The sequence below is a fragment of the Dicentrarchus labrax genome, unplaced genomic scaffold, assembly GCF_905237075.1.
Source record: "Dicentrarchus labrax unplaced genomic scaffold, dlabrax2021, whole genome shotgun sequence".
Taxonomy (NCBI): Eukaryota; Metazoa; Chordata; class Actinopteri; family Moronidae; genus Dicentrarchus; species Dicentrarchus labrax.
The window spans coordinates 351,661-376,157 of NW_026136721.1; the positions used below are offsets into that span (position 1 = coordinate 351,661).

A 24,497-nucleotide genomic window follows, 5' to 3' on the forward strand; every position below is an offset into this window, starting at 1 on the left:
TCCTGACGCAAACTAATAAGTAAAAATGACACTTTTGTCACGTTAGAAATGTTTGAAACTTTCCTTTCCAAACAATCAGCAGTAATTTAGAATTTACTTATAATGAAGACGAAGATATGATTGAGATTGTTCAATAGATAGGACTGTTGATATGTTGTTTAACGCCAATAATGTTTCAGCTCGTTTAAGTTTCTCATTGCAACCAAAACTGTTTCTTCCAAGTTCGTTTTTTAAAATTTAGTTGAAGTTTCTTCTAACGTCTCATATTTTTATCCTTATGAGTTGTTTGAACTTTTCCAATGCAGGACGAGTCTGTTCAGAGTGAAGGTCCTCAAAATCTGATAATATAACCTTAATAAATCATTTAGTTTTCTTCACAGAAATGAACAAACTGTTAAGATATAGGCCAACCTGTGTATATTTTTAAGTCTTCTTACACCCCTTAAAGTCAAGAAGCTTTAGCGACCCCTAGTGGTTGAGGTTAGGAACCACTGTTCTATAGTAAGAAGAGAGGTTGTGGAGAGTTTCTGATTCCTTTTCACTCTTAACAGGTTGTAAATGATTTAAGGAGGTATTGTAATACGATATTAAACTTGCTTCATATATTCCAACTAAAATAAAACCTCCATATCCATTATATCTCTGTCTCGCACTCTTGTTACAACCCATCCTCAAACACACAATTAGCAAAGGTCTTCAACTGACGTGTTACTGTAATAATACTCTACAGTGTGGTTTAATGCCAGCAGTGACTCAGAGAGGACTCATGCAGTCTGTTGTGCTTTTGTTGACCCCCCCCTAGAGGTGGGCGATATATATCGTTTGCGATAATATCGTCATTGTTGTTTTGACGATGTGCAAATTTCCATTATCGAGTATTTAAATTACTTCGACAAAAACAATGAAACGCCCGCGGAAACTCCTCACATCCATTAATACACGGTGCAGCAGCGCTCTCTACAGCATGGCAGGATTCAGTCACACGACTAGTGGGCCTACGTGATCACATGACGTGATCACGTGACCTCTCGCTAGCATCCTCCTTGCAACAGTTTAGCAGCGCATTGTGATGGTAGAGAGAAAATGCAAACACCTCCAGTCCCTGAAGCTACCGGTACTTCAGATGATTTAGTGCCGAGACGTGGGTCCTATGGGCTTCAGCGTTCAGAGCGCTAAGCGCCTTCAGCGGTAAAAAGATGTCAGCGGAGACGGTTTTTTTTAAGCGCAGCGCTCAGAGCGCTTCAAGTTGAAATCTGTTCAACTTTTAACACCGCTGGGCGCTCGGAAAATGAGTTTATGAGCTCTCAGCGCTGTAAACGCGTTTGGTGGACACAAGTCCAGCTCAGACAATTCTAATCACATTTTAAAGGATATCGACTGATTATCGTTATCGCCAAAATCCCAAAAAATATTGAGATATTATTTTTTGCCCATATCGCCCACCCCTACCCCCCCAAAAAAATCCTGATCTCTCTGATTGTGCTATTTTTAAAGCTGCACTGGGCGGCTCTGCGTGTTGGCAGCTTCTGAGGGAAGCGCGGGATGACGGTTTGAAATTCTTTGAGGGCTTCAAAAGTCAGAAATCAATACTCACACTTCAATACTGGGAGAGTTTGTAGGGCTGGTGCTGATGGGAGGACTAAAAGAGACCAAAGAGATGAGAGAAGATCTGACAGAGTCCAGTTCTCTCTCTCTCGCTGTTCAAGAGATGTGTTGGATTTAACTTTTATATTTCTATTAGTCACTTGTTGAGAGTGCAGAACTCTTATTTAAGTAAAGAACAGTGTTGTTTTTAGACTGCATGAAGCGAGTTAATACAAACAAACAAATTTGTACTTATTCCCTCACCCAATGAGAATCGATAAGGAATCGGATTGATAAGCAATATCAATAATGGAATTGGAATCGTTAAATTCTTATCAATTCCCATCACTACTTGTTTCTCTGATAACTTAAGATCCAGACGTCCGATGACTAAAATCCTTCATCCGGTTCAAATCTAGAGTTAAAAAGCACCAAGATCTAAACAGTGGATGGTAACAATGTGGCTTCAGACTGGATCAACAGTCAATGTATGACAGCTTCTGGCAGACAACCACAACGCTGACGCAGGCACAAAGGGGATATGACGCCATCGACAGGCGACCGGTGAAACGCAGCGTTACCTGAATAAAATGACAGATTTCTCTGAGTTTGAACATTGTTGGAAACATTTAGGATAACGTTAGAACTCAACTATATAGAGAACATAGAGAGTTTATACACTGTTTAATGAGGAAATGTCACATATAATGCTTCGTTTTCACATATCTGCCAATACTGATATATTGATATGATATAGTGTACTGCCTCAGTATGTTTCACGAGGAAGAGTAAGAGTAAGAGAAAAACCTGTCTGCTTTTATCCACCTGAACATCTCCCGTCTCTTTTTAATAGAGTAAGTTCAGCAGTATGAAGTCCTGTACAGTGTGTGTTAGCGTTATGTGTGCGCGTCTAAAGCTCGGTAAAGCTACTGGCACCCGAGGGGCATTCAGGTGTAAAAGCAGCAATAAAGGTTTGGGATGTCTGAGGGATGGAGGGAGGGAGGCTGGGGATTTTCACCGATCGAACAAACATGGAGGACGAGAAGGAGAGGACTGAGGGGAGAGGGAGGAGGAGATGGTGAGGTGACGCAGGATTTCACACAGGGTGTTGCCCTACTTTTCAGTTCAGCTCCGCTCTGGTTCAGGCTTTCCCCAAATCTCTGGTCTCCCCGAACCGAGCTGCAACTGCGTCAAACAGGAAACTGGGATTTCACAGTCGATCTCCTGTGTCACTAAACGTGTTATTAGTTTGTTTGTCTTTACTGTAACGTCTTAAACTCTCGGGTATGAAGCGGGAGCAACATGTCCTCACTGGAGATTCACTGTTGTTTTAAATATATAAAATATCATCATCACATCATATCTTCCAATCTAATGTATGTAATAGTTTGCCAGCCAGTGGAACCAAAGGTTTTAAGTTAGAAATGTTCAGTTTGGGTCCCCAGCTTTTAGAAACTGCTACATGCTAACTTGCATATGTTGGGAAAATAGCATAATTAGCATTAATAATCACCTATATGGAGAATATTTCAGCAACTGTTGGCTCGCTTTGGACACTATATGAGAGGTTTTAGGGGTTATTGAGGATGCTGAATTCTGACATTTTCAAAATATTTGTTTAAACCAGAATTGGCCGTATTAGTTAAGTATGTAAATCCGCTTAAAAAAATAACTGAACCGCGAACAGGAGCTGCTAATAGTGAATTCAGCCTGGCCAAAACGTAGGGCATGATTATAGATTATATGAATAACAGGAGTTACAGAAAACCCCTGCAGAGAGGCATTATCCAGTTTACTTTTATTTTGAAAATGCTACATTGGGACTCTCTTTAACAGGATCAACACTGACATTTCCCCCCCAAAAAAAAAAAACCCAGCTACACATGCTGCGATTAACTGAACAACAGAAGAATAAGTCTGTTTCTGCCCTCCTGCAGAGAAGAACAAACTTCATAATAACCTTCCACACACACTGAGACCATCAGCATCGAACACACAGAAATACAAACACTCCTTCATTAGCAGAGAGAGAGAGAGAGAGAGAGAGAGAGAGAGAGAGAGAGAGAGAGAGAGAGAGAAGAGAGAGATTTACTGCTGCCGGAGGAATAATCCACTTTCAGTCATTATGTGTCGGTTTGACCGCAGGAAACATTCTTCACCAAGGACAAAACAAACAACCAATCATTACAACTCATTTCTGTACGCCTTAAAAACTCATTTAACAACAGAACAACAAGCTTCAGACAATATCCTGGGAGCAAATACAAACATTTATTCATGTTTCTTCTGGCTAAAGCTACAAGTGCTGCAAGTAATTAGGTTAACCTTTACAGGAGAAGCCACGATACAGTATTAACAAATATCAGTGTGTGCTTGTGAGAGTGCAAAGCTCCACCATAAAACCTTATTTTTACTTTATTCGTCCAAGGAAACGTCCTTTTAAGCACCGTGCTGCTTAACATGAAGCATTTCTCTGATAATTAACCGCAGAGTAACATGGTCTGATACTGCATCAGCCGGGGTTTAACTCTCACTTTATTAAAAGGTGTTGGAGATCTTCTTTTATCCAGATTACACGAGTGCGTTCTTTAAATGAACTCCAAACACGAGCCCTCTGCTCAACCGAAGGATTTCTTTCTTTCACTTCTCTGTTTTCATTAACGGTCTTTGACAAATCCAAAAGCTTCAGATTCATTAAATTCAGGCCGCAGAGATTTTGAGATTAAAGCTGATCTAAAGAATCCACGAAAACAACCAATCAGAGCCCAGAAAGATAGAAAGACCTCAACAATCAACGAGCTTTCACGGCTCTGACTGGTTGCTTTCATTCGGGCCTGGTGGATTCTTACAAACGCTATTAGGAGCCACTAGGACAGGGCTCCACAGTGCGACCAAAATTTTAAAGAGTGCGACTAATAATTGTTCTGGGTCACACTGGTGCACCTGACGCTGCCCGGGTGAAAACATAAATTTATTTCGCAAGCGCATCATCTCTCTGTGTTCTCCTGTGACCGAACTCACACACTCATGGTAGGATCATATCGGGTTCTAAACCAATAAGAGACAGAGCTCGGGCGGGTCTTTGCCTCTGATTGGCTGTGGTCCTGTTCACCGCGCTAAATTGTGTGTGTTTAAAAATTGCGCGCGACCTGAGCGCGAGAGTAGCTGACTAACTGAAACGGAAAAATAAAATAAACGCGACAAAACGAGGGAAAATTAAGAGAGGCAGAAATATTGAAAGTTTTTTCATTAAGAAAACCAAGCCTACAACCAGCCCTACTACTATAATCCCATCCATCCCCACTACTGAGAGTCCATCCCGTCAAGACACAGGGCCCTCGGTTCCTGGTGAGATACCAAGCCCTGGTCCTTCAGCGACAGCATCAAACTCGGAACCAGAGGAGGAGAGAACCGAGTCTGGGATAGAGCCCGGCTCTGAGACCCAAATTAAAAAGGTCAAAATATATTCCTTCAGACAGGACTGGCTGAAACAGTTTCCCTGGCTGAGGTTTAACAAACGACGTAACGCAATGCACTGCGTGTACTGTCAGGAGTGCGGTCAGAATATGGCCGGAAATAGTGCATTCGTGAGCGGGTCAACAACGCTTCATATCGAAACTTTAAAAAAACATAACGTCTAAAAAACACAGGATATGCCGTGGCCCCTCTCCCAGCTACATTTCAGCAGCAGGTAGTAGTAATCATTATTTTATTTTTTTTCATTTTGAATTTATAATGTTCAATTTCAGCTCAGTGAAACACTTTAAACACTTTATTTTTCTTTTTATATATAATTGTGCTTCAAATAAAGACAAGCATTTCTCTACACCTTATTCTTGTTTAAAAATCATTCACATTATATAAAAGTTATGGAGAGCAATAAAAAGGTGACCTTATGGCGTTAAAGGCAACGCGATGAAAAATTTGGGTGCACCTAAAATTTGTGCTGGTGCACCTAAAAAAAAAAGTTAGGCACACCAGTGCAACCAATGCAAAAAGTTAGTCTGGAGCCCTGCACTGGGAGGAGCCAGAGGAACCCGATTCTTTCAGATAATATGACGAAATATTATTATTATATAAAGTTTCCTACTGCAGCTTTAAGCAAATTGTTTAATAGAATAATAGGTAAACATCAGGGAGATGAAAACACTGAATTTTATTTACTGTATCTTATTTAGTCTGTATGGTTGTTAAAGATTATAAAACAAATGCATAATACAAACAGAGAATCTGCTCAAAATGAGTTACTGAGTTCACTGTTTGGGTTCATTGTACAGTTTTGAATATGAAATATCCATAAAATATGTCACTTATTCAGGAGTCATCAGTTTACTAAATGATAGAAAAAGGGTTTCTTAAAGAAAAAGGTTGGGAACCACTGACTTAACGAAAATATTCAAATTGTATTTAATAAAATATATTTAATTTTACTCAAACATCGTCTCAGAACTGGTTTATATTCATTCACAGTTCAACTATTGTTGGACATTTCGGAGGCGAGGAAGGAGAGGAAAAAATGCACCGGGGGAAAACAAGAACCTTAATTTTGTGCTGATTGTGGCGCCCCCTGTGGACAAAAGCGGTAGAGGTTCTAGTGCCTCACTTCATTGATTTCAAGGGGAATCTGACCTGGTGGCAGACATCGATTAATTATTACTATATAGAAAGAGACAATCTTCTCTTCTTCTGTTCCGGTTCACACACCTACTTCTGAACCGTTGGAGCGTTTCTACCAAAAACAACTGAAACTGCTTGTTGAACATCATCTTCATTGTTTAATCTATTATTATATAAAATACAATATAAATATCCATGAGGATGTTTTCATTGGTGTATAATCACCGTCCCGACATTCCTGTTTACTGAACTCAGAGATTCTGATTCTGCCCCCGAGAGCCGTAATGGGGGGGGGTGGTTTTCCCTACGCCGATCTGGCAGGTATAACTCACCGCCCGATGTGACATTTAATCTCAATTGAGCCAAAATGGCCGAAGGCTGTGTGACATTGCAGTGACATTAAGCAGCAGTAATCGGTGAGAAATGGCTCTTCAGAGGCCGCCGCTAACACACACACACACACAGAAACAGAAATACTCTCACTTCACTTTCACTTTATCATCTGTTCTGTGTGTGTGTGTGTGTGTGTGTGTGTGTGTGTGTGTGTGTGGGGAGAGTAAATCCAGCTGAAGTGGGGGACACACTGTAAACAGACGGAGAACAGTTGCATCCATCATACACAATTCAACTGCAATCCTGCTCTCCTCTTTCTCCTCCTCTTTCTCTCCATTTCATTGACATTTTAACTTTTCTTTCCCTCTTTCACTGGAGTCTTTTTCGCCTCATTTCCTCTCTCTCTCTGTCTCTCTCTCTGTCTCTCTCTCTGTCTCTCTCTCTGTCTCTCTCTCTCATTAAACAGAACACGCTGGTTTAGTTCCTCCTCTACAAACAGAGACAGCTCTGCAGCCGCAATCCATCATCTTTACTCCCTAACTAACTTACAAAGGGACACACACACACACACACACACACACACACACACACACACACACACACACACACACACACACACACACACACACACACACACACACACACACACACACACACACACACACACACACACACACACACACACACACACACATTTTAAAGAAGAGAACAGATAAGAACAGCAGCAGCTGTGAGACGGGACGCAGATCTGGACGCTTTGGTCTAATTTATTTGGTTGTTTTTGTGTTTCGGTTGCGGTGAGATACTCGTGTGATTCCTGGAACAACTTCAGCTGCACGGAGGAGAGGAAAACTTCTGCAACAACTTTGGAGTCAAATTAACGTGTTTCTGTGCGCCGGTTCGACGTCCGGCAGAGATTAGCGTCTCCATTACAACAGAGCTCGAAGGTGTGTGTCTTTACAGGCAGAGCGCGTGAACAAAGCGAAGTGAATCACCTCGGCCTTCCTTTCCCTCACTTAGATACTCTGTGGTAGAATGAAAATGAACAATAATGAATGACAAAAATATACAGGCACATTTTAAGCTCGTTAGTGTTAAACTCTGGATATAAAATGTTTAACACTTGTAGAACTGGACTTTTGAGGCTGATAATATCTTTATATTTATTTGAAGTCATAGTAGTAATTTATCTGTTTCCCTCCGAGGATCAATAAACTCTTATCTTGATAGTAGACAGTTATTTCTTCTTCTTACATACAAACACTTTTGATAAAGATCCTCTCAATTTTAGTTATTAATGAATTAACTGAGTGAGAGTTTCTTTAGTGAATCTAATATACGTTTCTATCTTTTACTTATTGATCGACCAATACGCTGATAGATGTGTGACCGATAATCTCAAATATCCCCAGTTCACAGTACCAGTCCGTCCTCAGTGTGTCTCTGTTTCACTCTTTAAAGCGGTTTTATTTACTCCTCAGTGTCGTCTGCTGTTCACCAAACTCTAGCTCTCCTATAACACGCCGTATGGATCGGCACACAGGGGAGGAAACCCAAAGCCAGAGAGCACCAAACACAGGCAGCCTCCTCCACAACAAACGTGTACGTTAATGTATGTGTGAGATATGGATTTTTCCAGAAGCCTGTAGTATTGCAGCAGGGTTGTAACAAGGTGCACATTCGGCCTCTGATGCATTTAATCCGTGAGTCAGTGTGGGGGAGATGCAGAGAGGAGAACACACACAGCTTCAGTCGAATGGGACGAGCATAAAAACGGTGTAAACCCCGGCGCCCCAGTCCAATATAAACCACGCTGATGTGGTACGCCGTGTCAGAACTGCCACGTCTGCTGTCGGTGTAACACACACAAACATTTAAAGACAATATTCTGCAGCTCAACACATCCAGAACTCACAGACTCATCAGCAGCCGACCGAGGGCTGATATATATAATACTGATATTTAACAAAGAGACGTCGTTCTCTAACCCTGATGTACTGATCTGAGCTAATATGTTGATTCAGGTGGAATTTGTATTAATTAATGGAAAAGAAAAATCCATTGAATCATGCTGCAGTCGACTGGTTCCCAACCTGATTCTATTGATCAATAAATAAACTGAACAACGAACCCAAACTGTGAACTAACTGCGGGAAGTTTGTGTTAAACCAGAGATTTGGATGAATTTTGAGCAGATTATTTCCTGTAAATATTGATCAGAGATCAGTTTTACAGATATTGTTTGGAACTTTTTATACAATTCTCTGTCTGTATTCTGTATCTATCTAATGTTTAACAATCAGACAGACAGTGTTTTCTTCTCATTGTTCTATCAGCTCTTGGGTTGTTTGAACTTTTACTGCAGGACGAGGCTGTTTATCAGAGAGTGAAGGCTCTGATGATGATAAGAAGAATAATAAGAAGCATCCCATCAGCCTCAGCTGTACTTTGTGTTTAGTACTTATTAGCAAATGTTATTGAATTTACTTTGTCTCACATTTTTCTGTTTTATTTCTCATTTAGTTTCTGTTTAATGAGCTCAGATGTATTTCTGTGATATTTATGTTTTCTGTTAGGACGGCGCTGTATAAATATTACAGTTCCTCCGTCCATCATGTGACTGCCTACAGCCTGCAGCAGTCAGTAGTATGTTAATCTGATCATTAGAGTTTAGACCCAAATAAAACCTTCAGAGTCGACTGTCAGTCAGACTGTTTGTTAATACTTATCTGTGTGTGTGTGTGTGTGTGTGTGTGTGTGTGTGTGTGTGTGTGTGTGTGTCAGTCAGGAAGAGGCAGGCAGAGAGAGACTGACAATCCCCTGTTGGGATTGGCTGAGAGGCTGCTGATGCATTATGGGAACAAAGTGACCAACAGTGAGGTGATTAGCCTGGAGTCGCCACGGTAATGATGGAGTGTGTGTGTGTGTGTGTGTGTGCGTATGTGTGTGTGTGCGTGTGTGTGTGTGCGTACAACAGGTGGTCATAGTCAGTAAGCAGGTGTTCATCTGCATACTAGTCAACCTGGTAAACCTGTGTGTGTGTGTGTGTGTCTCACCTGTCTCTGTATCAGTGCCAGTGTCTGCTGTCCCTCCGTCATCAGTCTCGCCACAGTTTTTGGATCTTCTATGTTCCTGTTGGCCCTGAAGGCATCACGCACCCGCCGCAGTGCATAGGTCCTGCAAAAAAAACACACACACACACACACACACACACACACACACACACACACACACACACACACACAGACACTTTTAGTTTCATTCAGTCCATTAAAGTGAGAAAACAAAGCGCACCGCAATAAAGAAAAGAAAACAGAGGATAATAAAAATATCAAATATGTGCAGTGGAGACAGAAACCCCCTCTGAGGATTTATAAAAGCAAACAACAAACAAACACAAAGTTAAAAACACAGAAACCTCAACAGAAAGAAAACAAGATGAATTAGTGCAGATGAGATCCAAACAAACCTGCAGGCAGCGAACCAACAAACAACAACTGCAACAAGTCGAGTCACTAATGTGTTTCACAAACACTGTACCCTGAATATATATATATATCTCATTTATATTAGCACACAGAAAGTTTCAAAACAGCGTGAATGTGCTTCTAGTGACTATAAACCCTATTAAATACCATCTAATAATTACAGTTGCTGAAACAACCAGATGTGCTTTTTTTCTGGGAATATTCATTTTAATTTGCAAAAAGTTTAGTAGAAATATTGTATTTTTCAGAATAAAAGGCCAAAAAAATGAATATTGTATGCATATAGTGATGCAGTCACTGTCTCCCATGTAGGTTTGTATTACATTGGAGATGCATTTGTACATGTATTTTTAATGGATGTAGCCTTGGAGATGTAACCACAGCGCTCTCTCCAACACCAGAGCCAACAGACGATCTCCGAGTCTTTGAACATCCGTCTTCCTCTTCCTCAGCGAACTAACTGGGAATCCTCGACACTCCCAATCCTGGACCAGTTGTTGGTACTGCCACACTTCCCCATGAGACGGTTAGTTCCTCCAGGAGGACTTTCTTTCCCTCAGGAAACCACATGGCAACGTCTGGACAGTAAAGCTTCCGGGAACAAGAGTGTTCTCCCCAGCTCGACCTCCAGCTCCCCGGGTCGGCTCTAACCCTGGACGACCTCTGACCTTCTCTTACGAAGGAGTTTAAATAAGTGTGTTCAGTGTGGATATGAATATATTTCTGTGACGGGCAGTGTGAATTGTTCTCTGTTTCTGCAGCAGACAGCCTCTCAGAACAGCAGCTGGTGTAAAATCTGAACGTGGGCGTTAGAAATCTGTCAAACTGGACGTCAGTAACCTCGAATACCGACAGCACCGGACACGCTCACTACTTCCTGCTTGTGTTTTCAGCTTCAGGCGAGCGCAGCAACAAACTACAGACGAGGAATTAAATGAAAACAGACAAATTGAAAACACTGAAGTTATTTCTTGGCAGGAAGCTGCTGAAGTGAAAACGATTTTTGGTTTAATTTCTCAGATTTTTTTCCTGATAGACTCGGGGCCTCGTTACAGCTGGCAGCTCCTCTGATGTCGGGAAAAACTACAACATCGACCTTGGGAAGTTACGGCGCTGCCCGGCGAACACATTCATCTTCCCTGTCTGTCTTTGTGTCCCGAGCTCATTTAGGATTTAAGACAGAACCAATAAAAGTGTGATGGATCTGATTTACATGCTGTGGTTAAATACGAGGAGCGCCGCGAGGACGTGGCGAGGGAGCCGGGTTTGGGTTGGTTTGAAGGTGAGACGGAGAAACTGGGGGAGGGAGGATGGAAGGAAGGAAGGAAAAGAGAGAGGACAGAAGAACTTAAGAGGGTTTGGAGGAAGGGAAGGATGAAAGGATGAGCATCAACAGGGTTCCCACTCTTTAAGAAATCATTCTCCAGGACTTTTCCAGGTGTTTAGTAGGAGGAAGGAGGCAAAGAAAGAAGAGGAAGTAGGGGTGGGCGATATGGGCAAAAAATAATATCTCGTTATTTTTGGGGGATTTTGGCGATAACGATAATCAGTCGATATCCTTTCAAATGTGATCGGGCTTGTGTCCACCAAACGTGTTTTTAGCGCTGAGAGCTCAAAAACTCATTTTCCGAGCGCCCTGCGGGGTTAAAGGTTGAACAGATTTTAACTTGAAGTGCTCTGAGCACTAAAAAAGTCTTTACGAAACCAAACCATTTCCATGCCAGAGAGGTAGACCCACGTCTCGGCACTGAATCATCTGAAGTACCGGTAGCTTCAGGGACTGGAGGTGTTTGCATTTTCTCTCTACCATCACAACGTGCTGCTAAACTGTTGCAAGGAGGACGCTAGCGAGAGGTCATGTGATCACGTCATGTGATCACGTAGGCCCACTAGTCATGTGACTGAATCCTGCCATGCTGTAGAGAGCGCTGCTGCACCGTGTATTAATGGATGTGAGGAGTTTCTGTGTGCGTTTCAATATTTTTGGCAATTTAAATACTCCATAATGGAAATTTGCACATCGTCAAAACAACGATGACGATATTATCGCAAACGATATATATCGCCCACCTCTAAGAGGAAGGGAAGGAAGAAATGGAGGAAGTCAAAAAGGAAAGAGGAGAGGAGTGGCATGTGGAAAGGTAAGAAACTGGGAAGGGGAGAAGGAAAATAGAAAAGAGGAAACAGGGAATAGGAAGGATGAGCAGAAGGCAGCAAACAAGGATGGAAGGAAGCAATGAAGGAGGTAAAGAAAACAAGGAAAGGATGAAGTGAACAGAGAGGATGTGAAGAGTGTAAACAAAGACAGAAAACATTCACCGATGATTGTGTTTGTATTGGTTTTATTAGAGGCGGAGGGAAACGTGTGTGAATGATTTCAGAGAAACTTCAGAGGGAATTCTCTCGTATGATCTCTGGAGGAGGAGGAAGAGGAGGAAGAGGAAGAGGAAGAGGAGGAAGAGGAGGAGGAAGATGAGGAAGAGGAGGAAGAGGTTTCCACGATCACTTATTAACCACAAGCTTTTGTCACACTGTCATAGGCTGACAGCTTTTCACCACACACACACACACACACACACAGTCAGATGATGGCATTGTGTTTGACTGAATCCATCGGGGAGAGTTATTTTTAATAGAGAGAAAGGAAGAGACATAAGGAGGACACACAGGAGAGAGAGATAGAGAGAGAAAGACAGAGAGAGAGAGAGAGAGAGAGACAGAGAGAGAGAGACAGAGAGAGAGAGAGAAAGGGAGAGAGAGAGATAGAGAGAGAGATAGAGAGAGAGACAGAGAGAGAGAGAAAGACAGAGAGAGAGAGAGAGAGAAAGGGAGAGAGAGAGATAGAGAGAAAGGGAGAGAGAGCTAGAGAGAGAGAGAGAGAGAGAGAGAGAGAGAGAGAGAGAGGGAGAGAGAGAGAGAGAGAGAGAGAGAGAGAGAGAGAGAGAGAGAAAGGGAGAGAGAGAGAGAGAGAGAGAGAGAGACAGAGAGAAAGGGAGAGAGAGAGCTAGAGAGAGAGAGAGAGACAGAGAGATAGAGAAAGGGAGAGAGACAGAGAGAGACAGAGAGAGAGAGAGAGACAGAGAGAAAGGGAGAGATTTTTTTGATTTTTGAACAATACTTTATTTACATTTAACTAACTGTAACAAACAGTTCCACAATCAATAGATCAGTTGAGGAAGGATGTGAACTTTAACTCTCCACCGGTCACCCGGCACAACAGCTCCTCATGAGCCCACTGCTGCTCAAACACATCTGTATTCCCTGTGATCCTGTGGAAGCAAAACTCCAGCCTCAGTCTGGCCTTCACATTGTACCTCCACAGGGTCACAGGGTCAAGGGTCGGCCCACCCTGCAGTCTGTCCCTACGAGTCAGGTATATCGACATTTTAGCCTCACCAATTAAAAAGTTTAGGAGTCGACACTTTACTTTTCCTGTTTTTTTAAAACCGACTCCACAAATAAAAACAGGGGCAGTAAAAATGACACCAAATAGATTAAAAACACGAGTTAAAACGTTAAAAATGTCTGCCAATCTCCTGCACTCAGTAAAAACATGGAAAATGTTCTCAGTCAGTCCACAGAATGGGCACTCCTTTACAACACTGTGATTAAGAACAGATAAAAAGGCATTGGTGGCAATGGCACCATGTAAAATCCTCCACTGGAGATCTCCAGTTCTTTTTTTTAGAGGAGGTTTGTATAATGTTCTCCACTGGGGGCTCAGCCCACCCAGCCTCTCAGTCCACACACACTGCGCTCTGTCACACAGGCGAGTTTTGTGGATCGTTTTTACACAGTTTGTGTACAGAGTTTTTTTGTCAGTCTTGTGTAGGCTCAATGTCCTCCCATCATTGTGTCTCAGGAGGGGGCCGCTGAGCTCTGTGAAACCAGGGCACAAGTAGATCTCGGGATAAGGGTCTGTGGGGTCCGGCTCAGCCTCTCCCCTGCCGTATTTGAGGAGAAGGATTCTCTCCTTCTCCGTCAGCCTCCTCCTCCAGAGCTCTAGGCTCCTCTGCATCAGCCGGACAGAGCGCACCCCCAGCACAGAGCCCAGAGAGTGGACATCTGTGAGCTCTGGTCCTGCTGCATCTACCAGTTGTTTGAGGCAGACAACTCTTGAGCTGCACAGCACCCCCATCAGCCCCGGCACGGTGCTGCAGCACACGTCCATCTTTGCACCACAGATTATAGGCTCCTTTAATAACCAGTGCAGAGAGTTACACTTCTCACTTCTTTTACATTTAAAAAGCCCCCAGGATTTAAAAACACCCTGATAAAAAGGAGGCAACCCACCTAACTTTAAGAATTTAAAATCAGTTAAAAACAGAGCAGCATCCAGCCCCAGGTTATTGACACGCCTGAGTATGCAGCTGGCCACGTCTCTCCACACCAGATCTTCAGGTCCAGTCAGATACTTTTGAATGAACTGGAGCCTGAAGGTGGCTGTCCTGCTAGCCAGGTGGACCAGGCCCTGGCCCCCCTCATCTCTGGATAAAAACAATACAGACTGTGGTATCCAGTGCGATTTGTTCCAGAAGAAATTGACAATCTTCACCTGGATCTGGGCAATGAGACCTGTTGGAGGGTCCAGACAAGCTAACCGGTGCCATAACATGGAGGCCACCAGATTGTTTAAAATTAGGACCCTCCCTCTAAAAGATATTTGTGGGTGAAGCCACCTCCACTTAGCCAGTTTGTTATCTACTGTTTCTAAAATGTTTTCCCAGTTTTTTTTTCCAATGTCGCTGTTCCCAAGATAAATACCGAGATACTTTAAGCCTTCTCTTCTCCATATCAGGCTTTGAGGGAGAACAGGGAGGCCCTCCCGCCATTCACCAACAGCAAGAGCCTCGCTCTTCCTCCAGTTCACCCTCGCAGCCGACACAACAGAAAACTTCTCGATTACAGAATTTAAAACACACACATCCTGTTGATCTTTGATAAAAACAACGACATCGTCAGCATAAGCAGATAAAACAACACTACTGTTAAAACCAGGTAAAAACAGGCCTCTAACAGATGATCTTATCTTTTGTAGGAGGGGTTCCAGGGAGAGTGCATAGAGCATCCCAGACAGGGCACAGCCCTGTCGGACGCCTCTATGCACTCTAAAAGGAGCACACAAGCCACCATTAAACTTTAGCACACTCTCAATGTCACTGTACAACACCTTGATCTTGGCTATGAGACCAGCGCTGAACCCAAACCTCTCCATGACCTTCCAAAGGAAGTCGTGTTCAACGCGGTCAAAAGCCTTTTCTTGATCTAATGAGATCAATCCAGTGTTTATGCCTAATGAACTGGAGACCTCCAAAACATCCCGAATGAGGTAGATATTATCTACCATAGACCTGCCGGGCACACAGTACGTCTGGTCCCGGTGGAGAATCTGCTCCATGGTTCCTTTCAGCCTATTGGCCAGGACTTTGGACAGTAGTTTGTAGTCAGTGCAGAGGAGAGAGACAGGACGCCAGTTTCTGATTTCTTGCAAATTGCCTTTCTTGGGCAAGAGGGTAATTACGGCTCTCCGACATGAGAGTGGCATTGACCCAGACACCAGGCTCTCATTAAAAACATCTATGAGGTCATGGGCCAAGATGTCCCAGAAGGCTTTGTAGAACTCTACAGTGAGGCCGTCGATGCCTGGAGCCTTTCGTCCCTGCATGCTCTGCAGTGCTGCGTAGAGCTCTTGTGGAGTCAGTGGGCTGTCGAGCTGCTGGTTAGCCTCTCTAGACACCTGAGGAAGTCCACCACAGACCTCCTCCATCAGTTCTTCGTTCTCCTTGAACTCACTCTCAAACAATGAGGCGTAAAACTCCACAGCTCTTTGCCTTATCAGGCCTGGCTCTGTCAGCTCTTGCCCTGTCTCAGAGAGCAGAGAGTGAATTTGTCTCCTCTGCCCTTGTTTCTTCTCAAGCCCAAAGAAGAAACTCGATGGAGCATCCATCTCCGTGATGTTTTGAACCCGGGACCGGACCAGCGCACCCTGTACTTTAGTGTCCAGCAGGTTGGCTAAAGCCATCTTTTTAGTCTTGAGGATTTCAATATATCCTCGATTTCCTGTGGACTCACTTGTACACTCGAGATCCACAATATCAGTCTCCAGATCTCTGATAGATCTGGTGATGTCGCGTGTGACATTGAGCGTGTGCTGCTGACATAAAAGTTTAATTTGAACCTTTCCATGGTCCCACCACTGCCTCAGACTGACAAACTCGGTTTTTTTCTGTTTAAAATCATTCCAAAAATAACTTAAAGCCTCCTTGAAAGATTTATCAACAGTTAAAACAGAGTTAAAATGCCAATAGGCACTTTTGGGTAAAATGTTTCTGATAAAAACATTACATAAAACCAAAGAATGATCAGTAAAACCAACTGGTAAAATCTTACACATTTTTATAACACTGACTCTGTGCTTAAAAACATAAAAACGATCAAGTCTGGCCAAAGAGATTCTGTTTTCTCTAACGTGGGACCATGTGTACTGTCTGCAGCCTGTGTGCATCCTTCTCCACACGTCCACCAGGCCATGGGAGGAGACCAGCTGCCTCAAGGCATGCTGGGATACTGGATGAGGCTCTGCATGGTTGCGATCTAAAATCTCATTTTCAGTACAATTAAAATCCCCACCCACAAATAAATAATCCTCCGGGCCACAGCTGTTTAAAATATCATTCATATTTTCAAAGAAGTGTTTCCTCTCTGCACCGTTGTTTGGAGCATAAATGTTGATAAAAACCACATTAAAATGTTCAAAACGAGCTCTGACTAAAAGACACCTCCCCTCCACAACATGCCTGACCTCCAGAGAGGTTGGAGTAAAACCTCTGGAGAACAGGAAGCCCACTCCTCCACTGAGGGTGGTGTTATGGCTTAAAATCAGTTCTCCTTCCCATTCTCTGCTCCAGTCTGCCTCGTTTCCAACATCACTGTGAGTTTCTTGTAGAAACAGAACATCAATATGTTTCATTTTAGCCGTTTCAAACACTACTGCTCTCTTTCTTATTTCTCTGGCACCATTGACATTCAGACTGCCCACTTTAAAAACATTCATAATGATAAAGATGTTAAGAACAAAACTAAAAACAATCAATGAAATAAATAAAAATAAAATCCCTACTTTCACCATCATTAAAAACTGAGTTGTTTTCTGACTTTAATAATCAGTTTTTTCAGTCTGAATATTTCTTGGTCAGTCAGCTCTGACTCTGCTCTGTGTTTCACAGTATACCTAGCTGAGTTATAGAAACCCTGCATATCAGGGAAGTACTGCTCTAACACTGGCTTCCTCATCCCTTTGGTCTGTTGTAAAAAAGACTTCAGTACATTGGCAGTATACACCTGAGCAGCAGCCTGCTGAGTGTGAGACAGGTCACTGCTGTCAGACACACACCCTTCACTGTCACTGCTGTCAGATAGAGCTGCTCTGTTCTCTGCAGCACTCGGTTTACCGGCCAGACGTCCGGCTTTACCACCCACCTCCACGGTCAACATGCTTCTCCTCTTACTGCGCTGTTTAAGAGGAGCAGACCCCCACCCAGACTCACAGGCCTCCATCTCTTCAGCCTCAGCTACTGTGCTCCCCTCACTCAGCTCACCTGCTAGTTTACCTGTCTCACACGACTCACCTACAGCCTCACCTGCCTCTCTCGCCTTACCTGCTTCACACTGTTTACCAACGACCTCAAATCCTTCACACAACTCACCTGTTCTTTTACCTGCCTCACCCAACTCACCTACAACCTCACCTACCTCACCCAACTCACCTACAACCTCACCTGCCTCACCCAACTCACCTACAACCTCACCTGCCTCTTTCACCTCACCTGGTTCACCTACCTCTTCTAGTTCACCTGTTACTTTACCTGCCTCACCCACTTCACCAGGAACCTCACCTGCCTCTCCACCGACACCTGTTTCACCCACATCCTCGACCAATTCACCTGCATCTTTATCTAAAATACCACCTGTCACCCCCACCTTACCTGTCACCTCACCCGTTTCCCCTCCCACCTCCTCCCTCTCACTACTCACCTCAGTGCTCCCTCCAGCCTGGCTCTGCATCTCTTCCACCTGTTTCTCTGCAGCTCCTGCTTCTTTTTCTTGCCCTGCGGCACCGGCCCCCCCACCGGCCACCGCGGCCGACCGCCGCACCGCCGGAACGGGCCGGCGGTCGGCCGCGGCAGCGGCGGGTACCGCCCGAATCCCCGCAGGAGCAGGCGGCGCGGGCGCGGCAGCCGCCGCCGCCGCGCCCGCGGCAGCCGCCGCACCGCGGCTCGGACAGGCCTTAATCAAATGTCCCTCTTCGCCACATCCGAAACATTTCACAGTGGATGATGTTGCAAAAAGAATGTACTCAAAATCATCCACACGGACTCTGAACCGATAATCAAATTCTTCATTTTTGTTGTTGAGCAACATGAAGAGCTGTCTGCGGTGAGACACTACATGTCTCAGGAGGGGAGACTTACAGCCCGACAACACTTTTCTTATGGGTGACACCACCTTTCCATGTCTGGACAGCTCTTTAATTAAGAATTCATCACTGATGAACGGGGGAACATTTGACAGAGTGATCCTTGTAGCCGGCTGTATCAGCGGTATCACCGGCTCAAACATCCCATTCACCGTAATGCCCGTCTCCACCAACCTGTTCACCTGTTCTACCTTCTCCAGGAACAGAACCACCGCACTGTTCATCCGGGCAGCGGACTTCACAGAGCCGTGCCCGATGATTTCCCCCACGGCCAGTGCTACCTCCTCCACCCTGCACGGAGAACCGGCTCCGGTTTTAATACCGTGCTTCCGTGTCAGCCTGGAGAAAACGCTGCTGGACGCCATACCGGCGCCTCAGAGCGAGGCTGACAAACAACAAACAAACACTAAACTAACCAACAAACAACCAAACACCAACCAAAACAACACTAAACTAACACAACTACATTCACAAACACAACACAACGAAAATATACCGAGAGAAAGAAATAGAAAGAGAGAAAAACACTCAATTTCATCCAACTCTTCCACTCACACTCACACTCACACTCCACTCAGAGAGAGAGCTAGAGAGAGAGAGAGAGAGAGACAGAGAGATAGAGAAAGGGAGAGAGAGAGAGAGACAGAGAAAGGGAGAGAGACAGAGAGAGAGAGAGAGAGAGAGAGAGACAGAGAGAGAGACAGAGAAAGGGAGAGAAAGAGAGAGACAGAGAGAGAGACAGAGAAAGGGAGAGAGACAGAGAGAGACAGAGAGAGAGAGAGAGACAGAGAAAGGGAGAGAGACAGAGAGAGACAGAGAAAGGGAGATGGCCAGAGAGAGACAGAGAGAGAGACAGAGAAAGGGAGAGAGACAGAGAGAGAGAGACAGAGAAAGGGAGAGAGACAGAGAGAGACAGAGAGAGAGAGAGAGAAAGAGAGAGACAGAGAGAGAGACAGAGAAAGGGAGAGAGACAGAGAGAGAGAGATCACAAAGCCCTAACATACCAGGAGCTGAAACCAGAGAAGAGTCCCCTCAGCCAGCTGGTCCTGAGGCTCTCTGCAGTAACATGTCCCCAACAGCCTCAGGACAGCAACACCAACTCAATCAGACCAAACCAAATTATCAACAAGCAAAAAGAAAAATATATTGAATACTAATACTACAAATTACAATGTTATCTGGTCCTAAAAAGAGAATACAAACTGGCAAATTACCTGAGCACAATAAAATGTCCTAAACTAAGAACAATGTTGACAATGTACAGACTGAGTGAACACAGCCTGGCCATAGAAACGGGTCGCCACAGACAGAACTGGCTACCAGAAGAGGAGAGACTCTGCTCCCAGTGTGACAGAGGACAGGTAGAGACAGAGCTGCACTTTCTAACCTCATGCCCTAAATTCAAAACTTTAAGAGAAAAACAATTCACAAATATTTCCCAAATATACCCTGAATTCATATTTATATCAGACACACAGAAACTCCCCTATTTACTGGGAGAAATGCCCAAAAGTCAAATTACTGCAGCAAAATATGTCTCCTCATGCCACGAACTGAGGACGACCAGTGGAAACTCTGTAAATGTATAAAATAATTGTTTTAGTTGTGTTGTGTAATACACACACACACACACACACACACACGTTTACAGTTTTATCTATTTTATTTTATATATGTTATATTTAATAATTTGTTATTACTGTTATATTGACAACACACTACTTGCTTTAACTGCAGTTACTTTACTACTGTTTTAATTGATTGTAATTAATTACTTGTTGACTGAGATTGATTGATTGTGATTGAGTCAATCATAGTTACAGTATTACCAACAGTATAATTCATTTATTGTAAATATTGTTCTTCTTTGTTATAATTATTATTTTTAATGACAATAAAGCCATTTGATTTGAATTGAATTGAGAGAGAGAGAGAGAGAATTTGACATAAGAGACAAAAACAGTAAATCAGTTTGTTGTTTGTTGTTGTTTTGTTGTCGTTGCTATGCAGAGAAATAACCTCTTTCTGACAGTTCCCTCATCTCTTCCTCCATCTCTTCCTCTGACGGGTCGAACCCTGCTGGGTTTCCCCGGGTTTTAAAGCTGGTACAGGTACAGAGGAACACTCTGGATTCTGGATTTTAAATATTTAAACCAAAGGAAAGACTTGGATCAAGTCTCTCAATGCAAAATCAAAGACTGGATGATGATTGGAAGATGCTGCAGGAGTAAGTCCTTAAACTCAGACTGAGTGAGCTTTTTACATTAATGTGTTTTTGGTTAAATATATTTCATGTTTTGAAGATTTTTCAAGTCTTAAAAAGGGCGTTTGCTAACAACAGTCTCATTTATTCCTGTAGACGCCCTGAATTTATTGCTCAGTGCTTTAAAACCAACAGGTTTGATCTGCTGCCGCCATCAGCTCGCCACCTGCTGGTCTGAAGGTGCACTGCAGCGAACATTGAAACATTTCTCCACGCAGACGAACCCCCGTGTGGCTCACAGCGTCGGTAACTCTCTGTGTTTATCTGTATTCTCCAGCGCTCTCGCTCTTTGTTTCTCATATATTTGTTCCATCCTTCAGGGCCTCTGCTCAGCTTATTCTATCCATCCATGTTTCTGTTCTCCACTAAATCCTCCCCAGAGCTCAATCTCTACACTCTCTCCTTTCTTTACTCACAGAAAACTTGTCCTTTCCTCTCTCACAGGCCTCTATAATACTTTTGTTGTACTCTACTTGACATTTCCTGCTGCTGAAATCCTGTTTTGTACGTTCATAAATCCCCAAACTGGCTTTAAATTACATTCCTGTGTTTATGTTCTGCTTCCTGTTGCTATTAGCTGCTGCACTGATCTCATCTTCCTGCAGAGAATCATGAATGTTTCATCCGACTCCTGTTTATTTCTCTCTCTCTCTCTCTCTCTCTGACGCAGCTCTCCAAATTCAGCCAAACTCTCCCACCTTTCCTCCCCAGGAAGTGCTGCGAGTGGCTGCATCAGCTGTTGTTGTAGTCGGAGAGAGAGCGAGAGACAACAGAATACAGCCTGCAGCAACGTCTGGCATATTCAGGTCACTCCACAGCGATCCAACGAGTGCACCGGCACGCCGTCCACATCGTAACACCGGAGCTCGTGACGGGGGGGGATAAAATACAGAAAATGTTCTAGGTGAGAAAAAATAGAAACGTTTAATCTCCAGTTTTTCTCCAGAATACATGTAAAGGAATTATAACAGGAAGGAAGGTGGTGTAATGTGAGTCTGCAGGGCTGTTCCCATTTTATAGGTAGAATTAGCATTTTTGTCAATGGAGTCTGGTGGAGAGCAACAGACAGCAGCTGCTCCTAGTTTAACAGAAAGGTCTATTTCTTTACATAATAATAATAATAATAATAATAATTAGTTTTATTTATGTAGGGCCTCTCAAAACCTACAATATGTGCAAAGATACCCAGAACATCAAACAGAACAGAAACTATCAAAGTGTAAAGAGATAAAACAAAATATAAAGAACAATAAAACATATTTAAGTGTTTTAATAATCATCTGTTAAATTACTGGTTTTGTGAATGGAGTCTGGTCTGATGCTCTAGTGGCAGTGAACAGTTGTCTGCTGCCTTATTAATGCTTTAAATAACTGATAAATAATTTAAGCAGTTTAGTATTTGGGTTTGTGTAAATTAACTCAGACAGACTGTCCACAGATAACACTGACCCAGAATCAGCTAATGTGGTACACTGTCTCTGTTCTTACTCAAAGATAATCTGACAACAGGAGTGATGTGTTCATTTTGAGGGAATCTCAGGTTGCACCATCAGGACCACAGAAACCACATTATGGAGCTGGAGTAGTTTTAAAGGACTACAAAGTCCAACAGCAAAGTCCGTGAGGTCGGTGACTCGTCTCTGGGCAGGAATTTGTTTTATTTGGAGCAGCGGCAGCCGGAGGAGGAAGAGGAGGAGGAGGAGGAGGAGGAGGAAGAGGAGGCCATTTCTCATCTGGCCGCTCAATAATTCAACACAGCGACAGTCCGCATGGAGGCTAGCAGGGAGCGGCCGCTCTCTCATGTCCGTGTGGAGAGTCGTGTGTTATGACACACACACACACACACACACACACACACACACACACACACTCTCTGATGAAGCAGCTGTGTGTGTGAGAACCTGAATACCAACTGTATTGATCGTTATTGGTCAGCAGACACCGATATATCTGCAGTAAGCTCACATATCTACACACAGTAACACTCATTTATAACATCCTCCTCACATGGTTCAACCTTATTTCACAATAAAAGCCCCGTCATCACAACAGCTGATATTGTTCAGAGAAAGATATTCATCCCTCCAACAGAGTAAAGTTATAACAGAATTAAAGACGATTCGAAGCAGCAGAGGAAGAGAGAGCCACACCAGCAGGGATAACGAACGCAACTCGCTCCGAGACACGAGATAAAAAAATAAACAGGTACAACTTCAACAGAGTAAATATTAATCCAATGACAGTCTGAAGCCACTCGGAGCGGATCAGCTTTAACAGCCACAATAAATGCAGAGCGTGTCACAGTCAGTTAGGCAGAGTGCACCGAGTCCTGATGGGACCCGAGCAGCAGGAGGCCCGCAGACAAACCGGGTCAGTGGTCAGGTACAAACTAGGCCACGGACTCCGGCTCCGAACCACTGCTGCGTGAACAAACCCTCCGACCTCTCAGGCCAACTCAAACACCAACCGCTGAAGTTGTTGCAGGAAATACTTTAAATATTGGCGATGTCATTCCAGTTTGTTCCACGGACTCATTTTCACAATAAGAGCGGTCACAGGTTTGTGATATTAAATGAATGATTGTAATCTCTATATGTGAACAGCGGTACGATGGATAACGCTCACTGAGCTGCTGTGTTTGGTACTTTTGAACCTTTTATTTTAACAGCTGTAAGAAACTAAACTGTAGAGACCTGAATAAAAGCTGCGTTCAGAGCCTTCAGTGATAAACAGCCTCGTGCTGCATTACAACAGTTCAAACTACCAAAGAGCTCACAGAACGGCACAGAATCAAAAAAACACTGAAATTATTTTCAAATGTTAAAAAAATTTAATAAAAAGTTCCTAAAAAATAAAAGTAAAACTAAAATAACAACTTTATTCTATTTGCAGACAGAGGAAACAGAACGATCCATTAAACGAGTGGTTTCAATAAACTATTTAAAGAATTAAAGGCCTGTCTCCTGTAGAGGCCTGGTCCAAATAAAGGCAGACAAATAGATTACAGCAGCTCTCGAGTCCCAGTGGAAGTCTGCAGCAGCAATAAACAGGTTTACACCTTGTTTATTGTTTACAAACCCTGTTTATTGTTTACAAACCCTGTTTACAAACCCTGTTTATTGTTTACAAACCCTGTTTATTATTTACAAACCCTGTTTATTGTTTATAAAACCTGTTTATTGTTTACAAACCCTGTTTATTGTTTATAAAACCTGTTTATAAACAATAAACAGGTTTACACCTTGTTTATTGTTTACAAACCCTGTTTATTGTTTATAAAACCTGTTTATTGTTATTATTTATTAATTATAATGTTCATTAATCAGCAGAGAGCTCCTTTAAACCTCAAATATAACGATAACAGTTCAAACAGTAAACAAACACACAGGTAAACAACAACAACCGGCTGACGTAACCACACACAGCTGTTAGCCGTTAGCTGCTAACGTTAGCCGCTAACGTTAGCCTGTTTCCCGCCGCTGACAGTGACGTTACGCTCGGCTCTCCCCGGCGGGGCTCGGCTCTCCGGGCTCGGGGCTCGGGGCTCACCTGTAGTTGTACGAGGGGAACTTCTTGCTCGCGCTCAGCATCGACCTGTACAGAGAGATCACCTGGGCTCGTGCGGACGCCGCCATGATGCTAACAACGACAGACAGAGCCTCAGGACCCTTGATGACGTGCGTCCAACGCAGCGCCTGTACAGAAGTAAACAGCTTCCGGTCACAGTTTCTCTCCC

The 24,497-nt window shown here is 43.4% G+C and overlaps 1 protein-coding gene across 1 annotated transcript; it reads right to left on the reverse strand.

Annotated features, from left to right (window-relative positions):
• Nucleotides 1–9,536: 9,536 nt before the first annotated feature.
• Nucleotides 9,537–24,440, reverse strand: LOC127355241 (LYR motif-containing protein 4B). The gene is made up of 2 exons (XM_051385925.1): nucleotides 24,311–24,440; nucleotides 9,537–9,711 (listed from the first exon to the last, which is right to left on the reverse strand). Exons 1-2 carry the CDS (start codon nucleotides 24,394–24,396, stop codon nucleotides 9,552–9,554), a joined length of 246 nt encoding a protein of 81 aa, XP_051241885.1. The 5' UTR covers nucleotides 24,397–24,440; the 3' UTR covers nucleotides 9,537–9,551.
• Between the last annotated feature and the right edge of the window lie 57 nt (nucleotides 24,441–24,497).

What these genes read in the sequence shown, in the direction of transcription:
- LOC127355241 (XM_051385925.1), bottom strand. Translation starts at nt 24,396, where the DNA reads ATGGCGGCGTCCGCACGAGCCCAGGTGATCTCTCTGTACAGGTCGATG. An exon ending in TTCCCCTCGTACAACTACAG is followed by an intron (nt 9,712 to 24,310) that starts GTGAGCCCCGAG and finishes TTTTTTTTGCAG; the next exon opens with GACCTATGCACTGCGGCGGG.